This window comes from Staurois parvus, unplaced genomic scaffold (assembly GCF_062004578.1).
Source record: "Staurois parvus isolate SC_StPar_1 unplaced genomic scaffold, SC_StPar_1.0 ptg001665l, whole genome shotgun sequence".
Taxonomy (NCBI): Eukaryota; Metazoa; Chordata; class Amphibia; order Anura; family Ranidae; genus Staurois; species Staurois parvus.
In genome coordinates, this window is record NW_028319461.1 from 371378 (window position 1) to 397793 (window position 26416).

At 48.6% G+C, this 26416-nt stretch overlaps 1 protein-coding gene across 1 annotated transcript in view; it reads left to right on the forward strand.

Annotated features, from left to right (window-relative positions):
- Positions 1 to 16631: 16631 nt before the first annotated feature.
- The window catches only part of LOC149434830 (serine protease inhibitor A6-like), a 40872-nt gene continuing 31087 nt past the window's right edge, over positions 16632 to 26416 (forward strand). Inside the window, exons 1-2 of the mRNA XM_089663327.1 lie at positions 16632 to 16751; positions 18189 to 18808. Coding sequence (XP_089519453.1) covers positions 18211 to 18808 — 598 coding nt within the window. The 5' untranslated portion in view covers positions 16632 to 16751; positions 18189 to 18210. The remainder of the gene's footprint in view (positions 16752 to 18188; positions 18809 to 26416) is intronic.

The following is a 26416-nucleotide window of genomic DNA, read 5'->3' on the forward strand; positions in this document are numbered from 1 at the left end:
ATACAAAAGGGGGATATGATCTCCACGTATAATATATAAGGGGGGGTATGATCTCCATGTATAATACATAAGGGGGGATATGACCTCCATGTATAATACATAAGGGGGATATGATCTCCATGTATAATACATAAGGGGGGGGTATGATCTTGGTATGAAAATACATAAGCGGGATATGATCTCCATGTTTAATCCATAAGGGTGATATGATCTCCATGTATAATACATAAGGGGGGATATGATCTCCATTAATAATGCATAAGGGAGGATATGATATCCATGTATAATACATAAGGGGGGATATGATCTCCATGTCCAAAACTTAAGGGGAGATATGATCTCCATGTTTAATCCATAAGGGATATATGATCTTCATGTATAAAACTTAAGAGGGGATATGATCTCCATGTAGAATACATAAGGAGGGGGGTGTATTATATACATGTATAATACATAAGGGGGGATATGATCACCATGTATAATACATAAGGGGGGATATTATCTCCATGTATAATACATAAGGGCGAATATGATCTCCATGTATAATACATAAGGGGGATATGATTTCCATGTATAATACATAAGGGGGGATATGATCTCCATTTATAATACATAAGGGGGGATACAATCTCCATGTATAACACATAAGGGGGGGATATGATCTCCATGTATAATACATAAAGGGGGGATATGATCACCATGTATAATACATAAGGGGGATATGATCTCCATGTATAATCCATAATGGGGGATATGATCTCCATGTATAATACATAAGGGGGGATATGATCTCCATGTATAATATATAAGGGGGATATGATCACCATGTATAATACATAAGGGGGGATATGATCTCCATGTATAATATATAAGGGGGATATGATCACCATGTATAATACATAAGGGGGGATATGATCTCCATGTATAATACATAAGGGGGGATATGATCTCCATGTATAATACATAAGGGGGATATGATCTCCATGTATAATACAAAAGGGGGATATGATCTCCACGTATAATATATAAGGGGGGGTATGATCTCCATGTATAATACATAAGGGGGGATATGACCTCCATGTATAATACATAAGGGGGATATGATCTCCATGTATAATACATAAGGGGGGGGGGGGTATGATCTTGGTATGAAAATACATAAGCGGGATATGATCTCCATGTTTAATCCATAAGGGTGATATGATCTCCGTGTATAATACTTAAGGGGGGGATATGATCTCCATGTATAATACATAAGGGGGGATATGATCTCCATGTATAATACATAAGGGGGGATATGATCTCCATGTATAATACATAAGGGGGGATATGATCTCCATGTATAATACATAAGAAGGGATATGATCTCCATGTATAATACATAAGGGGGGATATGATCTCCATGTATAATACATAAGGGGGGGATATGATCTCCATTAATAATGCATAAGGGAGGATATGATATCCATGTATAATACATAAGGGGGATATGATCTCCATGTCCAAAACTTAAAGGGAGATATGATCTCCATGTTTAATCCATAAGGGATATATGATCTTCATTAGAGATGAGCGAATCGAAGTATCCGAAGTGGAATTCGAGTCGAATATCGGAAAAATTTCGATTCGTGCCGAATCCGAAAAATAGCCTAATTCGGACGCGCGAATCGAAATTTTTCAGAAAATGGCGGCTGACATGTGCGGCGACGGAGCGGGGATGTCTGGGAAGGCGCGCAGACAAGGCGCGCTGCCCCATAATGCATTCCTCAACGACATGTGATCGCATCAGCCAATCAGCAGCCAGCCAGCCAGCACTGTGTAATGGTCGAGGTATATATAGCGGCCATTTTGGAAATCTTCATTTGCCTGCAGTCATTGAACAGAGGCAGACCGCTCTGTACTAGGGACAGGGACAGAGTTAGGGCCACAGAAACGATAATTGGGGACAGAGAAAAGTTACTTAGGGACAGAGAACCATTACTCAGGGACACAGACTTGTTAATGAGGGCCACAGAATCGTTATTTAGGGACAAAGAAACGCTAGTTAGGGCCACAGAATTCATACTCAGGGACAGACAGAATTGTTACTCAGTGCCAGAGAATTGTTACTTAGGGCCACAGAAACGTTATTAGGGCCACAGAATTTTTACTCAGGGACAGACAGAATTGTTACTGAGTGCCAGAGAATTGTTACTCAGGGACAGACAGAATTGTTACTGAGTGCCAGAGAATTGTTACTCAGGGCCACAGAATTCATACTCAGGGACAGACAGAATTGTTACTCAGGGACAGACAGAATTGTTACTGAGTGCCAGAGAATTGTTACTCAGGGCCACAGAATTCATACTCAGGGACAGACAGAATTGTTACTCAGGGACAGACAGAATTGTTACTGAGTGCCAGAGAATTGTTACTCAGGGACAGACAGAATTGTTACTGAGTGCCAGAGAATTGTTACTCGCACAGACACCAAATTGTTACTCGCACAGACACAGAATTGTTACTCGCACAGACACAGAATTGTTACTCGCACAGACACAGAATTGTTACTCAGGGCCACAGAATTCATACTCAGGGACAGACAGAATTGTTACTCAGGGACAGACAGAATTGTTACTGAGTGCCAGAGAATTGTTACTCAGGGACAGACAGAATTGTTACTGAGTGCCAGAGAATTGTTACTCAGGGACAGACAGAATTGTTACTGAGTGCCAGAGAATTGTTACTCGCACAGACACAAAATTGTTACTCACACAGACACAGAATTGTTACTCGCACAGACACAGAATTGTTACTCAGGGCCACAGAATTCATACTCAGGGACAGACAGAATTGTTACTCAGGGACAGACAGAATTGTTACTGAGTGCCAGAGAATTGTTACTCAGGGACAGACAGAATTGTTACTGAGTGCCAGAGAATTGTTACTCAGGGACAGACAGAATTGTTACTGAGTGCCAGAGAATTGTTACTCGCACAGACACAAAATTGTTACTCGCACAGACACAGAATTGTTACTCGCACAGACACAGAATTGTTACTCAGGGCCACAGAATTCATACTCAGGGACAGACAGAATTGTTACTCAGGGACAGACAGAATTGTTACTGAGTGCCAGAGAATTGTTACTCAGGGACAGACAGAATTGTTACTGAGTGCCAGAGAATTGTTACTCAGGGACAGACATAATTGTTATTGAGTGCCAGAGAATTGTTACTCGCACAGACACAAAATTGTTACTCGCACAGACACAGAATTGTTACTCGCACAGACACAGAATTGTTACTCAGGGCCAGACAGAATTGTTACTCAGGGACAGACAGAATTGTTACTGAGTGCCAGAGAATTGTTACTCAGGGACAGACAGAATTGTTACTGAGTGCCAGAGAATTGTTACTCAGGGACAGACAGAATTGTTACTGAGTGCCAGAGAATTGTTACTCAGGGACAGACAGAATTGTTACTGAGTGCCAGAGAATTGTTACTCGCACAGACACAAAATTGTTACTCGCACAGACACAGAATTGTTACTCGCACAGACACAGAATTGTTACTCAGGGCCACAGAATTCATACTCAGGGACAGACAGAATTGTTACTCAGGGACAGACAGAATTGTTACTGAGTGCCAGAGAATTGTTACTCAGGGACAGACAGAATTGTTACTGAGTGCCAGAGAATTGTTACTCAGGGACAGACAGAATTGTTACTGAGTGCCAGAGAATTGTTACTCGCACAGACACAAAATTGTTACTCGCACAGACACAGAATTGTTACTCGCACAGACACAGAATTGTTACTCAGGGCCACAGAATTCATACTCAGGGACAGACAGAATTGTTACTGAGTGCCAGAGAATTGTTACTCAGGGACAGACAGAATTGTTACTGAGTGCCAGAGAATTGTTACTCAGGGACAGACAGAATTGTTACTTAGTGCCAGAGAATTGTTACTCAGGGACAGACAGAATTGTTACTGAGTGCCAGAGAATTGTTACTCAGGGACAGACAGAATTGTTACTGAGTGCCAGAGAATTGTTACTCGCACAGACACAGAATTGTTACTCGCACAGACACAGAATTGTTACTCGCACAGACACAGAATTGTTACTCAGGGGCACAGAATTCATACTCAGGGACAGACAGAATTGTTACTCAGGGACAGACAGAATTGTTACTGAGTGCCAGAGAATTGTTACTCAGGGACAGACAGAATTGTTACCGAGTGCCAGAGAATTGTTACTCAGGGACAGACAGAATTGTTACTGAGTGCCAGAGAATTGTTACTCGCACAGACACAAAATTGTTACTCGCACAGACACAGAATTGTTACTCGCACAGACACAGAATTGTTACTCGCACAGACACAGAATTGTTACTCAGGGCCACAGAATTCATACTCAGGGACAGACAGAATTGTTACTGAGTGCCAGAGAATTGTTACTCAGGGACAGACAGAATTGTTACTGAGTGCCAGAGAATTGTTACTCAGGGACAGACAGAATTGTTACTGAGTGCCAGAGAATTGTTACTCAGGGACAGACAGAATTGTTACTGAGTGCCAGAGAATTGTTACTCGCACAGACACAAAATTGTTACTCGCACAGACACAGAATTGTTACTCGCACAGACACAGAATTGTTACTCAGGGCCACAGAATTCATACTCAGGGACAGACAGAATTGTTACTCAGGGACAGACAGAATTGTTACTGAGTGCCAGAGAATTGTTACTCAGGGACAGACAGAATTGTTACTGAGTGCCAGAGAATTGTTACTCAGGGACAGACAGAATTGTTACTGAGTGCCAGAGAATTGTTACTCGCACAGACACAAAATTGTTACTCGCACAGACACAGAATTGTTACTCGCACAGACACAGAATTGTTACTCAGGGCCACAGAATTCATACTCAGGGACAGACAGAATTGTTACTGAGTGCCAGAGAATTGTTACTCAGGGACAGACAGAATTGTTACTGAGTGCCAGAGAATTGTTACTCAGGGACAGACAGAATTGTTACTGAGTGCCAGAGAATTGTTACTCAGGGACAGACAGAATTGTTACTGAGTGCCAGAGAATTGTTACTCAGGGACAGACAGAATTGTTACTGAGTGCCAGAGAATTGTTACTCGCACAGACACAAAATTGTTACTCGCACAGACACAGAATTGTTTCTCGCACAGACACAGAATTGTTACTCAGGGCCACAGAATTCATACTCAGGGACAGACAGAATTGTTACTCAGGGACAGACAGAATTGTTACTGAGTGCCAGAGAATTGTTACTCAGGGACAGACAGAATTGTTACTGAGTGCCAGAGAATTGTTACTCAGGGACAGACAGAATTGTTACTGAGTGCCAGAGAATTGTTACTCGCACAGACACAAAATTGTTACTCGCACAGACACAGAATTGTTACTCGCACAGACACAGAATTGTTACTCAGGGCCACAGAATTCATACTCAGGGACAGACAGAATTGTTACTGAGTGCCAGAGAATTGTTACTCAGGGACAGACAGAATTGTTACTGAGTGCCAGAGAATTGTTACTCAGGGACAGACAGAATTGTTACTGAGTGCCAGAGAATTGTTACTCAGGGACAGACAGAATTGTTACTGAGTGCCAGAGAATTGTTACTCGCACAGACACAAAATTGTTACTCGCACAGACACAGAATTGTTACTCAGGGCCACAGAATTCATACTCAGGGACAGACAGAATTGTTACTGAGTGCCAGAGAATTGTTACTCAGGGACAGACAGAATTGTTACTGAGTGCCAGAGAATTGTTACTCAGGGACAGACAGAATTGTTACTGAGTGCCAGAGAATTGTTACTCAGGGACAGACAGAATTGTTACTGAGTGCCAGAGAATTGTTACTCGCACAGACACAAAATTGTTACTCGCACAGACACAGAATTGTTACTGAAGGCCACAGAACTGTTACTTATGGCCACAGAATTGTTACTCGCACAGACACAGAATTGTTACTCGCACAGACACAGAACTGTTACCGAGGGCCACAGAACTGTTACTTAGGGCCACAGAATTGTTACTCGCACAGACACAGAATTGTTGCTCGCACAGACACAGAATTGTTACTCAGGGACACAGAATTGTTACTCAGGGACACCTAATCGTTGAATTAAAGAGTATGTCAGACAACATGCAGAGGAGTGGCAGAGGAGGCAATGTTTTAGGAGCGAGCAGACGTGGCAGCAGAGGAAGGGGTCGAGGCAGCAGTATTCGCAGCCAGAGGCCAGTGCTCCCGGTGTCATCCAGCGGTCGTGTCTCCACCGACAACCCTGCCGTCATTGATTGGTTGGCTCGGTCGTCTTCCTCTTCCCAGGTCACCTCTGACACCTACAGCCAACGGTCGGTGGGTACGTCAGACACAACCGTTAGTTGGCATGGCCCGGGAGCAAGCCCACTGAAATCACGTGTCCTCTACCTGCCCCTGTCCTTTGCTGTTCCCTCACCAAGCGAAGTATCGCATGCTGTGGGCTCAGCCCCACTGTACAGTGAGGAAGAGCTAACAGAGGGCGGTCAGGAACGGGGGGAGACATCGGCCTTTTCAGCAGCCAGGCGAACAAGTACTGGCGAGGAGAGTGGCTCGGTAGCCGGTCTAGAGACAGGTCTGTCTCCTGACCCAGACGCAGCCGAGGGGGCTAGTAGTGAGGCGGAGACCGTACTTGATGATGAGGAGGTTGATCGCACTTGGCTGCCTCGTCGTCATCAGGCAATTTCTTCCGCATCATCAGGAGAAGAGGGTGCCAGCTTGGCAGCGAGCGAAACAGTCGGTGGGTTGCCCAGGAGGCAGCAGGGTCGCATCAGTGTCAGTGGAGCCAAACGTCCACGGAGTAGAGCACCAGCTCCACTGCAGCCTACCACCACGGCCAGTAGTGGTGCCGGTGCGCACGGAGGAAGTAGCAGTCAGCCAGTGAAGAGTAGCGGGGGCAAAGTTTCCTACTCGGTGGTGTGGCAATTTTTCGTCAAGCCGCCCGAGGAAGTAAACGTAGCCGTATGTCGACTATGTGGCCAGAAATGCAAGCGTGGCCAGGGGGCCCATGTTGGGACTACAGCGTTGCGTCAGCATATGCAGCGTCACCATTCGGTGGCCTGGGAAAACCGTGATAAAGATACGGCGGTTCTGCCTGCCCCAGCCCCCGCTCCATCACCCGCTCCGTTACTTGCTCCGTCACCCGACGTCGTCAATCACCCTCTATCAGCCAGTCAAGGCTCCAACACCTCTGCTGAGGGGAGTTGTCGCTCGTTGGCATCTTCCGCTCGTTCAGATGCTCCTTCTCCTGCTACTCCTCTTCTCGGATTCCGTCAACAGTCTTTCTTGGAATCCGTATCCAAGAGACAACAGTTTGCGAGCACGCACCCGACGGTGCAAAAGCTGAACGTCCTCCTGTCCAAGTTGCTGGTGCTGCAGTCCCTCCCTTTCCAACTGGTGGACTCAGCACCTTTCCGAGAAATTATGGCTTGTGCCGCGCCGCGGTGGAGAGTGCCAAGCCGTCATTTCTTTGCCCAAAAGGCAGTGCCAGCCCTGCATTCACATGTAGAAGAGATGGTGGGCCAGTCTTTGAGCATGTCGGTCTCTGCCAAAGTGCACGGCAGCGCCGACGTGTGGAGCTGTAACTACGGTCAGGGACAGTACATGTCATTTACGGCCCACTGGGTGAACGTGGTGCCGGCACAGCCGCACCAGCAACTTGGACAGGTCACGACGCTTTTGCCTCCACGTTTGCACGTCCTTGGTCCAGCAAGCATGTCTGCCTCTACCACCTCTTTTTCCGCCGTGTCCTCAGCCGCCACCCCCGTGCCAAGTCCCATTACCCGACCGGCATATCACATGTGCAGGGCGCAACGGTGTCACGCTGTGCTGCACCTGGTATGCCTTGGCGAACGTAGTCACACAGGGGAGGAACTTCTGAGTGTAATGAACAGAGAAATCGACAGATGGCTGTCTCCGCGCAAACTGAAAATCGGAACCATGTTGACCGACAACGGAAAGAACATGGTGTCTGCTCTGCGTCAAGGAAGGTTGTGCCATGCGCCATGCATGGCTCACGTGTTCAATCTGGTTGTCAAGCGGTTCCTAAAATCCACCATCCCACTGCAAGACATCCTTAAAATGTCACGTAAACTGTGCATGCATTTCAGCCATTCCTACACCGCAAAGAACACCCTCATTGAGCTGCAGCGGCAGAACGGAATTCCACAGCATCGCCTGATCTGCGACGTTGCAACAAGGTGGAATTCAACCCTACACATGTTAGACCGCCTTTACGAGCAGCGAAAGGCCATCACCGATTTCCTGATGTTACAAGCGGATAAAGGTACTCCCCTGTGTAACTTAGATGTCAGCCATTGGCAGCTGATGCGTGACACCTGCCGCTTGCTCAGGCCCTTTGAGGAGGCCACGCTATTCGTGAGTCGGCAGGACTATGGGATGAACGACGTCATTCCTCTGTTGCACGTCCTGGAACAAATGCTGTTAACAATGGCTGGTCAGGGTGCGGTAGACGTGGCGCACAGATCTCAACGCCACATGACCCCTGTGGGGGCAGGACAGGAAGAAGAGGAGGAGGTAGAGGAGGACATTTGTGCTCAGGAATTATTGAGTGAAATGGGTGGTTTTTCCACTCAGCGGACAGGAGTGGAGGAGCAGGAGCATCTGGTAGAGGAGGAGGAGGAGGAGACAGAGGACCCAGACGCACCGTGGCAGTATGCTGTGGAGATGGAGGCAGGGAGTCCCTCGCATTCCTTGGCACAAATGGCCCATAGCATGCTCGGTTGCTTGCGTAGCGACAGCCGAATAATAACCATCAGACAGAGGGATGACTTTTGGCTGTCCACCTTGTTGGACCCTCGCTACCGGTCCAAAATGGTGGCCTTTTTCACACCTGCTGAGAGGGAGGCCAAAATAACGTACTATAAAAACCACCTATGTAGTCAGTTGGTCTCTGCCTTTGTGCGCCAACGTCCATCCTCAGACACTGTGGGCCCTGTGCGCTCGCGTTCCGCTGGCATGGCAGCAGGGGAGGGGTGGGGTGTTAGGAGCAGCGGCAGCTCCACCAGCAGCGGCTGCCTCAGTCTGCAGTCGATGATGAGTAGCTTTCTTCACCAGCGCAGTGAGGAAACTACTAACCAGCCGCAGCAGCAGCAGCAGCATCAGGTGGACCTGGAGCAGGAGCTCAAACAACAGGCTTGGGCCTACTTGGACAGCACCCTGCCAACCGAGGTAGACAATCCCCTTGACTACTGGGCAACGAAACTTGACCTTTGGCCCCAACTAGCTGAATTTGCCCTTGAAAGGCTGTCATGCCCGGCCAGTAGCGTGGCATCGGAGCGCGTGTTTAGTGCGGCAGGAGGTATTGTAACTCCGCGGAGGACACGACTGTCCACCCAAAGTGTGGAGAGACTCACGTTTGTGAAAATGAATCAGGCGTGGATTAGTCTGGATTTCAAACCACCAGTTCCTGACACAACTGACTAAATCCGCCATGAATCATGCCTCAAACATGTGCCACTTTCAGGTCTCTTCACACTGCTGGTGTGTTTAATTTTTTGACATAGGGTGCAGGCAGATTACGGGCCTCACATAGCTGCTGCCAGGCCCCTAATCTGCCATGGGCCCCTATATACCGCCTCCTCATGCTGCTGACAAGTCTAGAGTCTCTCATGGGTCCCTGTACGGCCTCCCATTTCTGCTGTCTCCATCGCCACACTCTGCTGCCATGTGCCACTTTCAGGTCTCCTCACACTGCTGGTGTGTTGAATTTTTTGACATAGGGTGCAGGCAGATTACGGGCCTCACATAGCTGCTGCCAGGCCCCTAATCTGCCATGGGCCCCTATATACCGCCTCCTCATGCTGCTGCTAGGTCCAGAGTCTCTCATGGGTCCCTGTACGGCCTCCCATTGCTGCTGTCTCCATCGCCACACTCTGCTGCCATGTGCCACTTTCAGGTCTCTTCACACTGCTGGTGTGTTTAATTTTTTGACACAGGGTGCAGGCAGATTACGGGCCTCACATAGCTGCTGCCAGGCCCCTAATCTGCCATGGGCCCCTATATACCGCCTCCTCATGCTGCTGACAAGTCTAGAGTCTCTCATGGGTCCCTGTACGGCCTCCCATTTCTGCTGTCTCCATCGCCACACTCTGCTGCCATGTGCCACTTTCAGGTCTCCTCACACTGCTGGTGTGTTGAATTTTTTGACATAGGGTGCTGGCAGATTACGGGCCTCACATAGCTGCTGCCAGGCCCCTAATCTGCCATGGCCCCCTATATACCGCCTCCTCATGCTGCTGCTAGGTCCTGAGTCTCTCATGGGTCCCTGTACGGCCTCCCATTGCTGCTGTCTCCATCGCCACACTCTGCTGCCATGTGCCACTTTCAGGTCTCTTCACACTGCTGGTGTGTTTAATTTTTTGACACAGGGTGCAGGCAGATTACGGGCCTCACATAGCTGCTGCCAGGCCCCTAATCTGCCATGGGCCCCTATATACCGCCTCCTCATGCTGCTGACAAGTCTAGAGTCTCTCATGGGTCCCTGTACGGCCTCCCATTTCTGCTGTCTCCATCGCCACACTCTGCTGCCATGTGCCACTTTCAGGTCTCCTCACACTGCTGGTGTGTTGAATTTTTTGACATAGGGTGCTGGCAGATTACGGGCCTCACATAGCTGCTGCCAGGCCCCTAATCTGCCATGGGCCCCTATATACCGCCTCCTCATGCTGCTGCTAGGTCCAGAGTCTCTCATGGGTCCCTGTACGGCCTCCCATTGCTGCTGTCTCCATCGCCACACTCTGCTGCCATGTGCCACTTTCAGGTCTCTTCACACTGCTGGTGTGTTTAATTTTTTGACACAGGGTGCAGGCAGATTACGGGCCTCACATAGCTGCTGCCAGGCCCCTAATCTGCCATGGGCCCCTATATACCGCCTCCTCATGCTGCTGCTAGGTCCAGAGTCTCTCATGGGTCCCTGTACGGCCTCCCATTGCTGCTGTCTCCATCGCCACACTCTGCTGCCATGTGCCACTTTCAGGTCTCTTCACACTGCTGGTGTGTTTAATTTTTTGACACAGGGTGCAGGCAGATTACGGGCCTCACATAGCTGCTGCCAGGCCCCTAATCTGCCATGGGCCCCTATATACCGCCTCCTCATGCTGCTGACAAGTCTAGAGTCTCTCATGGGTCCCTGTACGGCCTCCCATTGCTGCTGTCTCCATCGCCACACTCTGCTGCCATGTGCCACTTTCAGGTCTCTTCACACTGCTGGTGTGTTGAATTTTTTGACATAGGGTGCTGGCAGATTACGGGCCTCCCATTGCTGCTGCCAGGCACGTAATCTGCCATGGGCCCCCGTACCGACTCCTCATGCTGTGACGTTGCAACAAGGTGTAATTCAACCCTACATATGTTAGACCGCCTTTACGAACAGCTAAAGGCCATCACAGATTTCCTGATGTTAAAAGCGGATAAAGGTACTCCCTGTGTAACTTAGATGTCAGCCATTGTCATCTCATGCGTGACACCTGCGCTTGCTCAGGCCCTTTGAGGAGGCCACGCTATTCGTGAGTCGGCAGGACTATGGGATGAATGAGGTCAAATCGGCCATGGGCCCCCGTACCGCCTGGTCACGCTGCTGCTGAGCCCACAGTGTGACCTGGGTCCCTGTACGTCCTCCCATTGCTTCCACTCTGCCATGTGCCACTTTGAAATCTCCTCACACTCCTGCGGTTGTCCATTTTGTCATAGGTTGCTGGCAGATTAGCGGCCTCCCATAGGTGCCACCAGGCCCCATATCGGCCATGGGCCCCCGTACCGCCTGGTCACGCTGCTGCTGGGCCCACAGTGTGACCTGGGTCCCTGTACGGCCTCCCATTGCTTCCACTTTGCCATGTGCCACTTTGAAATCTCCTCACACTCCTGCGGTTGTCCATTTTGTCATAGGTTGCTGGCAGATTAGCGGCCTCCCATAGGTGCCACCAGGCCCCATATCGGCCATGGGCCCCCGTACCTCCTGGTCACGCTGCTGCTGGTCCCACAGTGTGACCTGGGTCCCTGTACGGCCTCCCATTGCTTACACTCTGCCATGTGCCACTTTGAGGTCTCCTTACACTACTGCGCTTGTCCATTTTGACATAGGTTGCTGGCAGATTCCAGGACTTCCATAGGTTCCGCCAGGCCCCATATCGGCCATGGGCCCCCGTACCGCCTGGTCACGCTGCTGCTGAGCCCACAGTGTGACCTGGGTCCCTGTACGGCCTCCCATTGCTGCTGCCAGGAGGCAGCAGGGTCGCAGCTTTGTCAGTGGAGGCAAACGGCCACGGAGTAGAGCAGCAGCTCCACTTCAGCCTACCACCACAGCCAGTAGTGGTGCCGGTGTGCACGGAGGAAGTAGCAGTCAGCCAGTGAGGAGTAGCGGGTGCAAAGTTTCCTACTCGGCGGTGTGGCAAGTTTTCGTCAAGCCGCCCGAGGAAGTAAACGTAGCCTAATGTCGACTATGTGGCCAGAAAGTCAAGCGTGGCCAGGGGGCCCATGTTGGGACTACAGCGTTGCGTCAGCATATGCAGCGTCGCCATTCGGTGGCCTGTGAAAAACGTGATAAAGATACGGCGGTTCTGCCTGCCCCAGCCCAGGGTTCCATTTTGTCATAGGTTGCTGGCAGATTAGCGGCCTCCCATAGGTGCCGCCAGGCCCCATATCGGCCATGGGCCCCCGTACCTCCTGGTCACGCTGCTGCTGAGCCCACAGTGTGACCTGGGTCCCTGTACGGCCTCCCATTGCTTACACTCTGCCATGTGCCACTTTGAAATCTCCTCACACTCCTGCGGTTGTCCATTTGTCATAGGTTGCTGGCAGATTACAGGCCTTCCATAGGTGCCACCAAGCCCCATATCGGCCATGGGCCCCCGTACCGCCTGGTCACGCTGCTGCTGAGCCCACAGTGTGACCTGGGTCCCTGTACGGCCTCCCATTGCTTCCACTCTGCCATGTGCCACTTTGAAATCTCTTCACACTCCTGCGGTTGTCCATTTTGTCATAGGTTGCTGGCAGATTAGCGGCCTCCCATAGGTGCCACCAGGCCCCATATCGGCCATGGGCCCCCGTACCTCCTGGTCACACTGCTGCTGGTCCCACAGTGTGACCTGGGTCCCTGTACGGCCTCCCATTGCTTACACTCTGCCATGTGCCACTTTGAGGTCTCCTTACACTACTGCGCTTGTCCATTTTGACATAGGTTGCTGGCAGATTCCAGGACTTCCATAGGTTCCGCCAGGCCCCATATCGGCCATGGGCCCCCGTACCACCTGGTCACGCTGCTGCTGAGCCCACAGTGTGACCTGGGTCCCTGTACCGCCTCCCATTGCTTACACTCTGCCATGTGCCACTTTGAGGTCTCCTCACACTACTGCGCTTGTCCATTTTGACATAGGTTGCTGGCAGATTCCAGGACTTCCATAGGTTCCGCCAGGCCCCATATCGGCCATGGGCCCCCGTACCACCTGGTCACGCTGCTGCTGAGCCCACAGTGTGACCTGGGTCCCTGTACGGCCTCCCATTGCTTACACTCTGCCATGTGCCACTTTGAGGTCTCCTTACACTCCTGCAGTTTTCCATTTTGTCATAGGTTGCTGGCAGATTAGCGGCCTCCCATAGGTGCCGCCAGGCCCCATATCGGCCATGGGCCCCCGTACCGCCTGGTCACGCTGCTGCTGGGCCCACAGTGTGACCTGGGTCCCTGTACGGCCTCCCATTGCTTCCACTCTGCCATGTGCCACTTTGAAATCTCTTCACACTCCTGCGGTTGTCCATTTTGTCATAGGTTGCTGGCAGATTAGCGGCCTCCCATAGGTGCCGCCAGGCCCCATATCGGCCATGGGCCCCCGTACCTCCTGGTCACGCTGCTGCTGAGCCCACAGTGTGACCTGGGTCCCTGTACGGCCTCCCATTGCTTCCACTCTGCCATGTGCCACTTTGAAATCTCTTCACACTCCTGCGGTTGTCCATTTTGTCATAGGTTGCTGGCAGATTAGCGGCCTCCCATAGGTGCCGCCAGGCCCCATATCGGCCATGGGCCCCCGTACCTCCTGGTCACGCTGCTGCTGAGCCCACAGTGTGACCTGGGTCCCTGTACGTCCTCCCATTGCTTCCACTCTGCCATGTGCCACTTTGAAATCTCCTCACACTCCTGCGGTTGTCCATTTTGTCATAGGTTGCTGGCAGATTACAGGCCTTCCATAGGTGCCACCAAGCCCCATATCGGCCATGGGCCCCCGTACCGCCTGGTCACGCTGCTGCTGGGCCCACAGTGTGACCTGGGTCCCTGTACCGCCTCCCATTGCTCCCACTCTGCCATGTGCCACTTTCAGGTCTCCTCACACTCCTGCTGGTTTCCATTTTGTCATAGGTTGCTGTATGGCCTCCCATTGCTGCTGGCTCCACCGCCACACTGTGGCTCCAAACTCTGGTTTTGGCCCCGTGACTGGCCAAAGGAGTAAAGTGTGCAGTGATTCTAAGATCGACGGCACTCATCTGCATGTCATACTGACTGACAGTATTATTTCTCTTCCCCAGCAGACTCCAAGGGCATTTAAATTAAAGGTACAGTGTTCTGCACTAATATAAAGGCTCTCTGAAGCCTAGAAACACCCTTTTTTAAGTTAAATTCACAGCGAATTTATTCGACTCGAATCGAATATTGTCCACGAATTCGCCGAATCAGTCGAATCGAATTTTTCATAATACATAAGGGGGGGGGGTATGATCTCTATGTATAATACATAAGGGGGGATATGATCTCCATGTATAATACATAAGGGGGGGTATGATCTCCATGTATAATACATAAGGGGGGGGATATGATCTCCATGTATAATACATAAGGGGGGATATGATCTCCATGTATAATACATAAGGGGGGATATTATCTCCATGTATAATACATAAGGGGGGATATGATCTCCATGTATAATACATAAGGGGGGGTATGATCTCCATGTATAATACATAAGGGGGGATATGATCTCCATGTATAATACATAAGGGGGGATATGATCTCCATGTATAATACAGAAGGGGGGGTATGATCTCCATGTATAATACATAAGGGGGATATGATCTCCATGTATAATACATAAGGGGGATATGATCTCCATGTATAATACATAAGGGGGGGATATGATCTCCATGTATAATACATCAGTGGTTCATATAGTGAACTCGGTGTAGTTATTCCCCCTGAGGTCATCACAGAGGACAAGGGGGCGCTCTTTACATCTGGAGGAAAAGAGATTTAATCTCCAAACACAGAAAGGTTTCTTCACAGTAAGAGCTGTGAGAATGTGGAATAGACTCCCTCCAGAGTTGGGTGTGGCCAGCTCAGTGGATTGCTGTAGGAAAGTCCTGGATTCTTTCTTGGATACACAGAATATAACTGGATATAACATTTATAGGGAAAGGTGATCCAGGGAATATCCGATTGCCTCTCGGGGGATCAGGAAGGAATTTTTTCCCCTGCAGGAGCAAATTGGATCGTGCTTTGCTGGGTTTTTGCCTTCCTCTGGATCATCTGTGGGTATATGATTATAACTTTTTTTTTTTGAATGGTTGAACTGGATGGACTTTTGTCTTTTTTCAGCCAGACTAACTATGTAACTATCATATGAAGTGGTAGTAAACGCGTTAAAAAACAATCAGGTTTCCTGCTGCAAGGTAATATTATAATGTGGTCGGGTGCATTACATACTAGTACATTCTGAAGGACGTAGCATAGAGAGATGCCCTCCAGCGGCACGCCGTCTCCGGTGCAGAAAGGTTCCATTTTCACCCGGATTTCCATCCGTGTTTGCTGATTGCGGCTGCTTGAATGGCTGAGCAGCTGATGACATCACTTCCGTGGGAGTTTCAGCCACGGCACACAGCTTTGGAGGACTGACACGGGATGCCGTACCTTCAGAGCGCATGCTCCAGGGATGTCACTGGCTGCTGCTCCGCAGAATGTCTCCTATACAGCGAACCTTTGGGAGATATTGGTTTTACCTACATGTGTGAGGATTGTGAATGGTCATTGTTCATGAGGGGTCACAGGGGCTCACCAGTCCTGTCCTATAAAGAAAATGGTATTTAGAATGGAGAAAACCTTCCATGACAGGTTCTTTTACAGCGGACTGACACCATTATATATTTATTTCAGGTGATTATATAGCGCTGTCAATTTACGCAGAGCTTTACATATATATTGTACATTCCCATCAGTCCCCGCCCCCGAGGAGCGTACAATCTAAGGTCCCTAACTCACATTCATACATACTAGGGCCAATTTAGACGGGAGCCAATTAACCTCCCAGCATGTCTCTGGGATGTGGGAAGAAACCGGAGTACCCGGAGGAAACTCACGCAGGCACAGGGAGAACATGCATAAACAAATGGTAAAATGTTACAATTAATTTCCATTTCTGAGCTCAGGGCATAACATTACTGCATTGATATATAGCATTCTTACACTGATACATTGTATATTGGGAAGTTACTGGCCAGTGCAGAGTTCCCCTCATCAGTTGTTCGCTCTTTTGTGCAATGTTTAACTCCATCCAGAATTTCGTCATATTTGTTGGGTCGGGTCATTGTGACCTCGCAGTGGATCTGATTAGCAAACCTTTTCATGAGCAATATAAGTGTCAGACTCTCGGAGATTTGTGCCGTTCAGAGGACAGGTGAGCGCACTTATAACGGTAGGTTCTAGTTCATTCTGGATAGATAGATAGATAGATAGATAGATAGATAGATAGATAGATAGATAGATAATAGATAGATAGATAGATAATAGATAGTTAATAGATAGATAGATAGATAGATAGATAGATAGATAGATAGATAGATAGATAGATGATAGATAGATAGATAATAGATAGATAGATAATAGATAGATAATAGATAGTTAATAGATAGATAGATAATAGATAGATAGATAGATAGATAGATAGATAGATAGATAATAGATAGATAGATAGATAGATAGATAGATAGATAATAGATAGATAGATAGATAGATAGATGATAGATAGATAATAGATAGATAATAGATAGATAGATAATAGATAGATAGATAGATAGATAGATAGATAGATAGATAATAGATAGATAGATAATAGATAGATAGATAGATAGATAGATAGATAGATAGATAGATAGATAGATAGATAGATAGATAATAGATAGATAGATAATAGATAGATAATAGATAGATAGATAGATAGATAGATAGATAGATAGATAGATAGATAATAGATAGATAGATAGATAGATAGATAATAGATAGATAGATAGATAGATAGATAGATAGATAGATAGATAGATAATAGATAGATAGATAGATAATAGATAGATAGATAGATAGATAGATAATAGATAGATAGATAATAGATAGATAGTGTCACCTATCAGTGCCCATCAGTAACACAAATCAGTGCAGCCTTATCAGTGCCTCCTCACTTGTCCCATCAGTGCCTATAAATGGTACCTCAGCTGTGCAGCCTCATCAGTGCATCCTCATCAGTGCCCATCAGTGTCACCTCATCAGTTCCCATCAGTGCAGCCTCATCAACGAACATCAGTGAAGAAGAAAAATTACTTATTTGCAACATTTTTGCAACAGAAACTAAGAAAAACTTTTTTTTTCTTTTGTTTCTTTTTTTAGCAAAAAAATAAAAAAAAGCCCCGAGGTGATTAAATACCACCAAAAGAAAGCTTTATCCGTCTCAAAAAATGCTAAAAATGTAGTTTGGGTACGTTGTTGCACGACCGTGCAATTGTCATTCAAAGTGCGACAGCTGAAAGCTTAAAATTGGCCTGGAAGTGCCCCCTTGAAGTGGTTAAAGGTTTACTTACCTGTGGACTGATTTATTTGACCAGAAATCTCTGAGGATGGGAAATAGACTTTTCCAAAGCATAGGATAGGAAAGAAAAATGTTTCCGAGGTCCCTGGGAGCCCCTATCAGTCAACTTTGCCCAGGCTATCAGCTGCAAGAATGCATCTTTCAGCCTGGACCTTGCACCCCTTGAGATGGTCGGTGGTGGACCTTTTCATGACAAGAGATATGCAGGATAACTGGCATAAGATCCAAAATGTTCTGGTACTGACTCTAAAAAAACCCTTTATTTTTACACAGGTGTGAAAGACGTGAAAGAAAGATGAAGATTCTTCTTCTCCTTCAGTTGTTCGTCTCATTGGTCCTTGCGAAACCACATGGAGATCATGGCCAAAACTCTAAAGGGGATCATTCAGAGATATCCGAAGCAGAAATTGACTTTGCTTTGAATCTTTATAGAAAGATAGGGCCACTTTCAGAAAGGCCCCCACTAAACATATTCATTTCACCGGTCAGCATCTACACCTCCCTCTCCATGCTGGCCCTCGGCGCCCGATCACAAACTCGCAAGTATATTCTTCAAGGCATGGGCCTGGATGACACCAAGACAGACAAGAAGCTGCATGACAGCTATAGCAAGTTCCTTGAAGCCATAAGCCAGGAAAGCAAAGACGTAGAATACCAGCTTTATAATCAGATCTTCATAGAAGAGTCGGCCCATATGTTACCATCATACAAACGTAGTGTGACTAAGTACTACAACGCCTCCATTCTCACCTTCAGAAACAATGACCCTCAGAATGCTGAGAAGACAATCAACAGGATTGTGAGCGATAAAACAGACCATAAGATCCAGAACATAACCGTCAACTTGGAAAACAAACCATCGATGTTTGTCGTAGATTATTCAGTCTTTATAGGTAAGTTCATTTTACTGTTGACTACGGAAAGTAGATTTTGGAACCACAGAGGTTATGAAACTACAGATACAACCCACATGGAAGAAAAATATATTTTATATATATATTTTAACTATATTTAAAAAATATTCTTCCCAAAATTTTGGCCATATTCAATATATTTAAAAATATATTTCAATATATATATATATATATATATATATATATATATATTGTAACGGAACCGGACCGACTGCACTGGGGTATTTCCGGTAGACTCCCGCTTCCCCGTCTGAACACCGGCCACTGACACCACCGATGACTATACAGGAAATAGACTGCTTTATTTTAACACAGACACAAGATATATACATTCAAGGGAACAACCCCCCCTCCCTGTATATGGCACAGATCTACGGACACCACCGCTGACTATACAGGAAATAGTATGTGACCACACTTAGTATATTATTCAAACAAATCAAAGTAAAATCTCCATATAAACCGGTAGAATCCATGCAATGTGTAAAAAAAAATGTGCAAGCAAATGTGATCTTGTTCCACAACCGTGCCACTCTTCACCTCCTAAGGCTAAATTGCCTCCTCACCTCCTTATACTGACCCCTAAGGGCCACACCGCTTTCAGGATCACTCAGGATCCTTATCCCTGGTATCAGGTACTTCTCCCGACGTTGTAGATCACTTTAGGGTACATCCGTTACCACAGATCAGAAGCCTCTAGGGAATAATTGCTCACCAGCCCAGTGAGCACAAAAGACTCCTCTAAGTGTAGTATTAAAGCCAACAACACTTTAATGGTGTTATTCAAATAAACATAGCCACTCACATATGTCCATCCTCATCCCTGGCCAGTATGCGGGTGTGCTGCATGTAATCCGAAGGACTTCCTGGGTATACCAAGATGGCGGCTGGCACCGGACGTGCGTCACCGCGTACTGGAAGTGTACGTGCTAGCGTGCCTACGCGTTACGTCACTATCACTCGTAACTTCCTCTGGGCATTACCCTAGACATATCGTTCCTCCCTTAAGTAACGGACCTCCTCTTGCTGCTAATTCACGGCCCGCCCCCTATTCACTGTCACGGAGCGGCCATTTTCCTGAAGCCCATCTCCATATAGAAAATGAAGACACCTCTTACAATCCAAGGGATAATACAGACGCCCTGCATTCTTTCCATCCCTAACATTAACAACCAGATCTTTTCATTCATAGTTTATTTTATTAAATTAAATTAAAAACATAGATTTTAAGCTCCACGATACATATACCCCAGGAATCTATATTCCAATACCTCCTAATGGACAGACACTTTTTTAATTTTTTAACTATTTTGTTTTACTAGTTTTTTATTAAAGTTTTTTTAGTAAAAATTAATTTTTTATATCAGTATTAGAGATGAGCGAATCGAAGTAGGCGAAGTGGAATTCGAGTCGAATATTGGAAAAATTTCGATTCGCGCCGAATCCGAAAAATAGCCTACTTCGGACGCGCAAATCGAAATTTTTCCTAAAATGGCGGCGGACATGTGCGGCGACGGAGCGGGGATGTCTGGGAAGGCGCGCAGACAAGGCGCGCTGACCCATAATGCATTCCTTAATGACATGTGATCGCATCAGCCAATCAGCAGCCAGCCAGCCAGCACTGTGTAATGGTCGAGCTATAAATAGCGGCCATTTTGGAATTCTTCATTTGCCTCCAGTCATTCAAGAGAGGCAGACGGCTCTGTATTAGGGACAGAGTTAGGGCCACAGAAACGTTACTTGGGGACAGAGAAATGTTACTTAGGGACAGAGAAGCATTACTCAGGGACACAGAATTGTTAATGAGGGCCACAGAATCGTTACTTAGGGACAAAGAAACGCTAGTTAGGGCCACAGAATTGTTACTCAGGGACAGACACAGAATTGTTACTGAGGGCCACAGAACTGTTACTTAGGGCCACAGAAACATTATTAGGGCCACAGAATTGTTACTCAGGGACAGACAGAATTGTTACTGAGTGCCAGAGAATTGTTACTTAGGGCCACAGAATTGTTACTCAGGGACAGACACAGAATTGTTACTGAGGGCCACAGAACTGTTACTTAGGGCCACAGAAACGTTACTCAGAGACACAGAATTGTTACTGAGGGCCACAGAACCGTTACTTAGGGCCACATAATTGTTACTCAGGGACAGACACAGAATTGTTACTCAGGGACACAGAATTGTTACTGAGGGCCACAGAACCGTTACTTAGGGCCACAGAAACGTTACTCAGGGACACAGAATTGTTACTGAGGGCCACAGAACCGTTACTTAGGGCCACAGAATTGTTACTCAGGGACAGACACAGAATTGTTACTGAGGGACACAGAATTGTTACTGAGGGCCACAACCGTTACTTAGGGCCACAGAATTGTTACTCAGGGACACAGAATTGTTACTGAGGGCCACAGAACTGTTACTTAGGGCCACAGAATTGTTACTCGGACAGACACATAATTGTTACTCAGGGACACAGAATTGTTACTGAGGGCCACAGAACCGTTACTTAGGGCCACAGAATTGTTACTCAGGGACAGACACAGAATTGTTACTGAGGGACACAGAATTGTTACTGAGGGCCACAGAACCGTTACTTAGGGCCACATAAACGTTAATCAGGGACACAGAATTGTTACTGAGGGCCACAGAACCGTTACTTAGGGCCACATAAACGTTAATCAGGGACACAGAATTGTTACTGAGGGCCACAGAACCGTTACTTAGGGCCACAGAATTGTTACTCAGGGACAGACACAGAATTGTTTCTTGAGGGACACAGAATTGTTACTGAGGGCCACAGAACCGTTACTTAGGGCCACAGAATTGCTACTCAGGGACACAGAATTGTTACTGAGGGCCACAGAGCTGTTACTTAGGGCCACAGAATTGTTACTCGGACAGACACAGAATTGTTACTCAGGGACACAGAATTGTTACTGAGGGCCACAGAACCGTTACTTAGGGCCACATAAACGTTAATCAGGGACACAGAATTGTTACTGAGGGCCACAGAACCGTTACTTAGGGCCACAGAATTGTTACTCAGGGAAAGACACAGAATTGTTACTGAGGGACACAGAATTGTTACTGAGGGCCACAGAACCGTTACTTAGGGCCACATAAACGTTAATCAGGGACACAGAATTGTTACTGAGGGCCACAGAACCGTTACTTAGGGCCACAGAATTGTTACTCAGGGACACAGAATTGTTACTGAGGGCCACAGAACCGTTACTTAGGGCCACAGAATTGTTACTCAGGGACACAGAATTGTTACTGAGGGCCACAGAACCGTTACTTAGGGCCACATAAACGTTAATCAGGGACACAGAATTGTTACTGAGGGCCACAGAACCGTTACTTAAGGCCACAGAATTGTTACTCAGTGACAGACACAGAATTGTTTCTTGAGGGACACAGAATTGTTACTGAGGGCCACAGAACCGTTACTTAGTGCCTCAGAAACATTAATCAGGGACACAGAATTGTTACTGAGGGCCACAGAACCGTTACTTAGGGCCACATAAACGTTAATCAGGGACAGACACAAAATTGTGACTGAGGGACACAGAATTGTTACTGAGGGCCACAGAACCGTTACTTAGGGCCACAGAATTGTTACTCAGGGACAGACACAGAATTGTTACTCAGGGACACAGAATTGTTACTCAGGGACACATAATCGTTGAATTAAAGAGTATGTCAGACAACACGCAGAGGAGTGGCAGAGGAGGCAATGTTTTAGTAGCGAGCAGACGTGGCAGCAGAGGAAGGGGTCGAGGCAGCACTATTCGCAGCCAGAGGCCAGTGCTCCCGGTGTCATCCAGCGGTCGTGTCTCCACCGACAACCCTGCCGTCATAGATTGGTTGGCTCGGTCGTCTTCCTCTTCCCAGGTCACTTCTGACACCTACAGCCAACGGTCGGTGGGTACATCAGACACAACCGTTAGTTGGCATGGCCCGGGAGCAAGCCCACTGAAATCACGTGTCCTCTACCTGCCCCTGTCCTTTACTGTTCCCTCACCAAGCGAAGTATCGCATGCTGTGGGCTCAGCCCCACTCTACAGTGAGGAAGAGCTAACAGAGGGTGGTCAGGAACGGGGGGAGACATCCGCCTTTTCAGCAGCCAGGCGAACAAGTACTGGCGAGGAGAGTGGCTCGGTAGCCGGTCTAGAGACAGGTCTGTCTCCTGACCCAGATGCAGCCAAGGGGGCTAGTAGTGAGGCGGAGACCCTACTTGATGATGAGGAGGTTGATCACACTTGGCAGCCTCGTCGTCATCAGGCAATTTCTTCCGCATCATCAGGAGAAGAGGGTGCCAGCTTGGCAGCGAGCGAAACAGTCGGTGGGTTGCCCAGGAGGCAGCAGGGTCGCAGCAGTGTCAGTGGAGCCAAACGGCCACGGAGTACAGCAGCAGCTCCACTGCAGCCTACCACCACGGCCAGTAGTGGTGCCGGTGCGCACGGAGGAAGTAGCAGTCAGCCAGTGAGGAGTAGCGGGGGCAAAGTTTCCTACTCGGTGGTGTGGCAATTTTTCGTCAAGCCGCCCGAGGAAGTAAATGTAGCCGTATGTCGACTATGTGGCCAGAAATGCAAGCGTGGCCAGGGGGCCCATGTTGGGACTACAGCGTTGCGTCAGCATATGCAGCGTCACCATTCGGTGGCCTGGGAAAACCGTGATAAAGATACGGCGGTTCTGCCTGCCCCAGCCCCCGCTCCATCACCCGCTCCGTTACTTGCTCCGTCACCTGACGTCGTCAATCGCCCTCTATCAGCCAGTCAAGGCTCCAACACCTCTGCTGAGGGGAGTTGTCGCTCGTTGGCATCTTCCGCTCATTCAGATGCTCCTTCTCCTGCTACTCCTCTTCTCGGATTCCATCAGCAGTCTTTCTTGGAATCCGTTTCCAAGAGACAACAGTTTCCGAGCACGCACCCGACGGTGCAAAAGCTGAACGTCCTCCTGTCCAAGTTGCTGGTGCTGAAGTCCCTCCCTTTCCAACTGGTGGACTCAGCACCTTTCCGAGAAATGATGGCTTGTGCCGCGCCGCGGTGGAGAGTGCCAAGCCATCATTTCTTCGCCAAAAAGGCAGTGCCAGCCCTGCATTCACATGTAGAAGAGATGGTGGGCCAGTCTTTGAGCATGTCGGTCTCTGCCAAAGTGCACGGCAGCGCCGACGTGTGGAGCTGTAACTACGGTCAGGGACAGTACATGTCATTTACGGCCCACTGGGTGAACGTGGTGCCGGCACAGCCGCACCAGCAACTTGGACAGGTCACGACGCTTTTGCCTCCACGTTTGCACGTCCTTGGTGCAGCAAACATGTCCGCCTCTACCACCTCTTCTTCCGCCGTGTCCTCAGCCGCCACCCCTGTGCCAAGTCCCATTACCCGACTGGCATATCACATGTGCAGGGCGCAACGGTGTCACGCTGTGCTGCACCTGGTATGCCTTGGCGAACGTAGTCACACAGGGGAGGAACTTCTGAGTGTAATGAACAGAGAAATCGACAGATGGCTGTCTCCGCGCAAACTGAAAATCGGAACCATGTTGACCGACAACGGAAAGAACATGGTGTCTGCTCTGCGTCAAGGAAGGTTGTGCCATGCGCCATGCATGGCTCACGTGTTCAATCTGGTTGTCAAGCGGTTCCTAAAATCCACCATCCCACTGCAAGACATCCTTAAAATGTCACGTAAACTTTGCATGCATTTCAGCCATTCCTACACCGCAAAGCACACCCTCCTTGAGCTGCAGCGGCAGAACGGAATTCCACAGCATCGCCTGATCTGCGACGTTGCAACAAGGTGGAATTCAACCCTACACATGTTAGACCGCCTTTACGAACAGCGAAAGGCCATCACCGATTTCCTGATGTTACAAGCGGATAAAGGTACTCCCCTGTGTAACTTCGATGTCAGCCATTGGCAGCTCATGCGTGACACCTGCCGCTTGCTCAGGCCCTTTGAGGAGGCCACGCTATTCGTGAGTCGGCAGGACTATGGGATGAACGACGTCATTCCTCTGTTGCACGTCCTGGAACAAATGCTGTTAACAATGGCTGGCCAGGGTGCGGTAGACGTGGCGCACAGATCTCAACGCCACATGACCCCTGTGGGGGCAGGACAGGAAGAAGAGGAGGAGGTAGAGGAGGACATTTGTGCTCAGGAATTATTGAGTGAAATGGGTGGTTTTTCCACTCAGCGGACAGGAGTGGAGGAGCAGGAGCATCTGGGAGAGGAGGAGGAGGAGGAGACAGAGGACCCAGACGCACCGTGGCAGTATGCTGTGGAGATGGAGGCAGGGAGTCCCTCGCATTCCTTGGCACAAATGGCCCATAGCATGCTCGGTTGCTTGCGTAGCGACAGCCGAATAATAACCATCAGACAGAGGGATGACTTTTGGCTGTCCACCTTGTTGGACCCTCGCTATCGTTCCAAAATGGTGGCCTTTTTCACACCTGCTGAGAGGGAGGCCAAAATTACGTACTATAAAAACCACCTATGTAGTCAGTTGGTCTCTGCCTTTGTGCGCCAACGTCCATCCTCAGACACTGTGGGCCCTGTGCGCTCGCGTTCCGCTGGCATGGCAGCAGGGGAAGGGTGGGGTGGTAGGAGCAGTGGCAGCTCCACCAGCAGCGGCTGCCTCAGTCTGCAGTCGATGATGAGTAGCTTTCTTCACCAGCGCAGTGAGGAAACTACTAACCAGCCGCAGCAGCAGCAGCAGCATCAGGTGGACCTGGAGCAGGACCTCAAACAACAGGCTTGGGCCTACTTGGACAGCACCCTGCCAACCGAGGTAGACAATCCCCTTGACTACTGGGCAACGAAACTTGACCTTTGGCCCCAACTAGCTGAATTTGCCCTTAAAAGGCTGTCATGCCCGGCCAGTAGCGTGGCATTGGAGCGCGTGTTTAGTGCGGCAGGAGGTATTGTAACTCCGCGGAGGACACGACTGTCCACCCAAAGTGTGGAGAGACTCACGTTTGTGAAAATGAATCAGGCGTGGATTAGTCTGGATTTCAAACCACCAGTTCCTGACACAACTGACTAAATCCGCCATGAATCATGCCACAAACATGTGCCACTTTCAGGTCTCCTCACACACTGCTGGTGTGTTCCATTTTTTGTCATAGGGTGCTGGCAGATTACGGGCCTCCCATTGCTGCTGTCTCCATCGCCACACTCTGCCATGTGCCACATTCAGGTCTCTTCACACTGCTGGTGTGTTGAATTTTTTGACATAGGGTGCTGGCAGATTACGGGCCTCCCATAGCTGCTGCCAGGCCCCTAATCTGCCATGGGCCCCTGTACCGCCTCCTCATGCTGCTGCCAGGTCCACAGTCTCTCATGCCATGTGCCACTGTCAGGTCTCCTCACACTGCTGGTGTGTTGAATTTTTTGACATAGGGTGCTGGCAGATTACGGGCCTCCCATAGCTGCTGCCAGGTCCCTAATCTGCCATGGGCCCCTATACCGCCTCCTCATGCTACTGCCAAGTCCAGAGTCTGTCATGGGTCCCTGTACGGCCTCCCATTGCTGCTGTCTCCATCGCCACACTCTGCCATGTGCCACTTTCAGGTC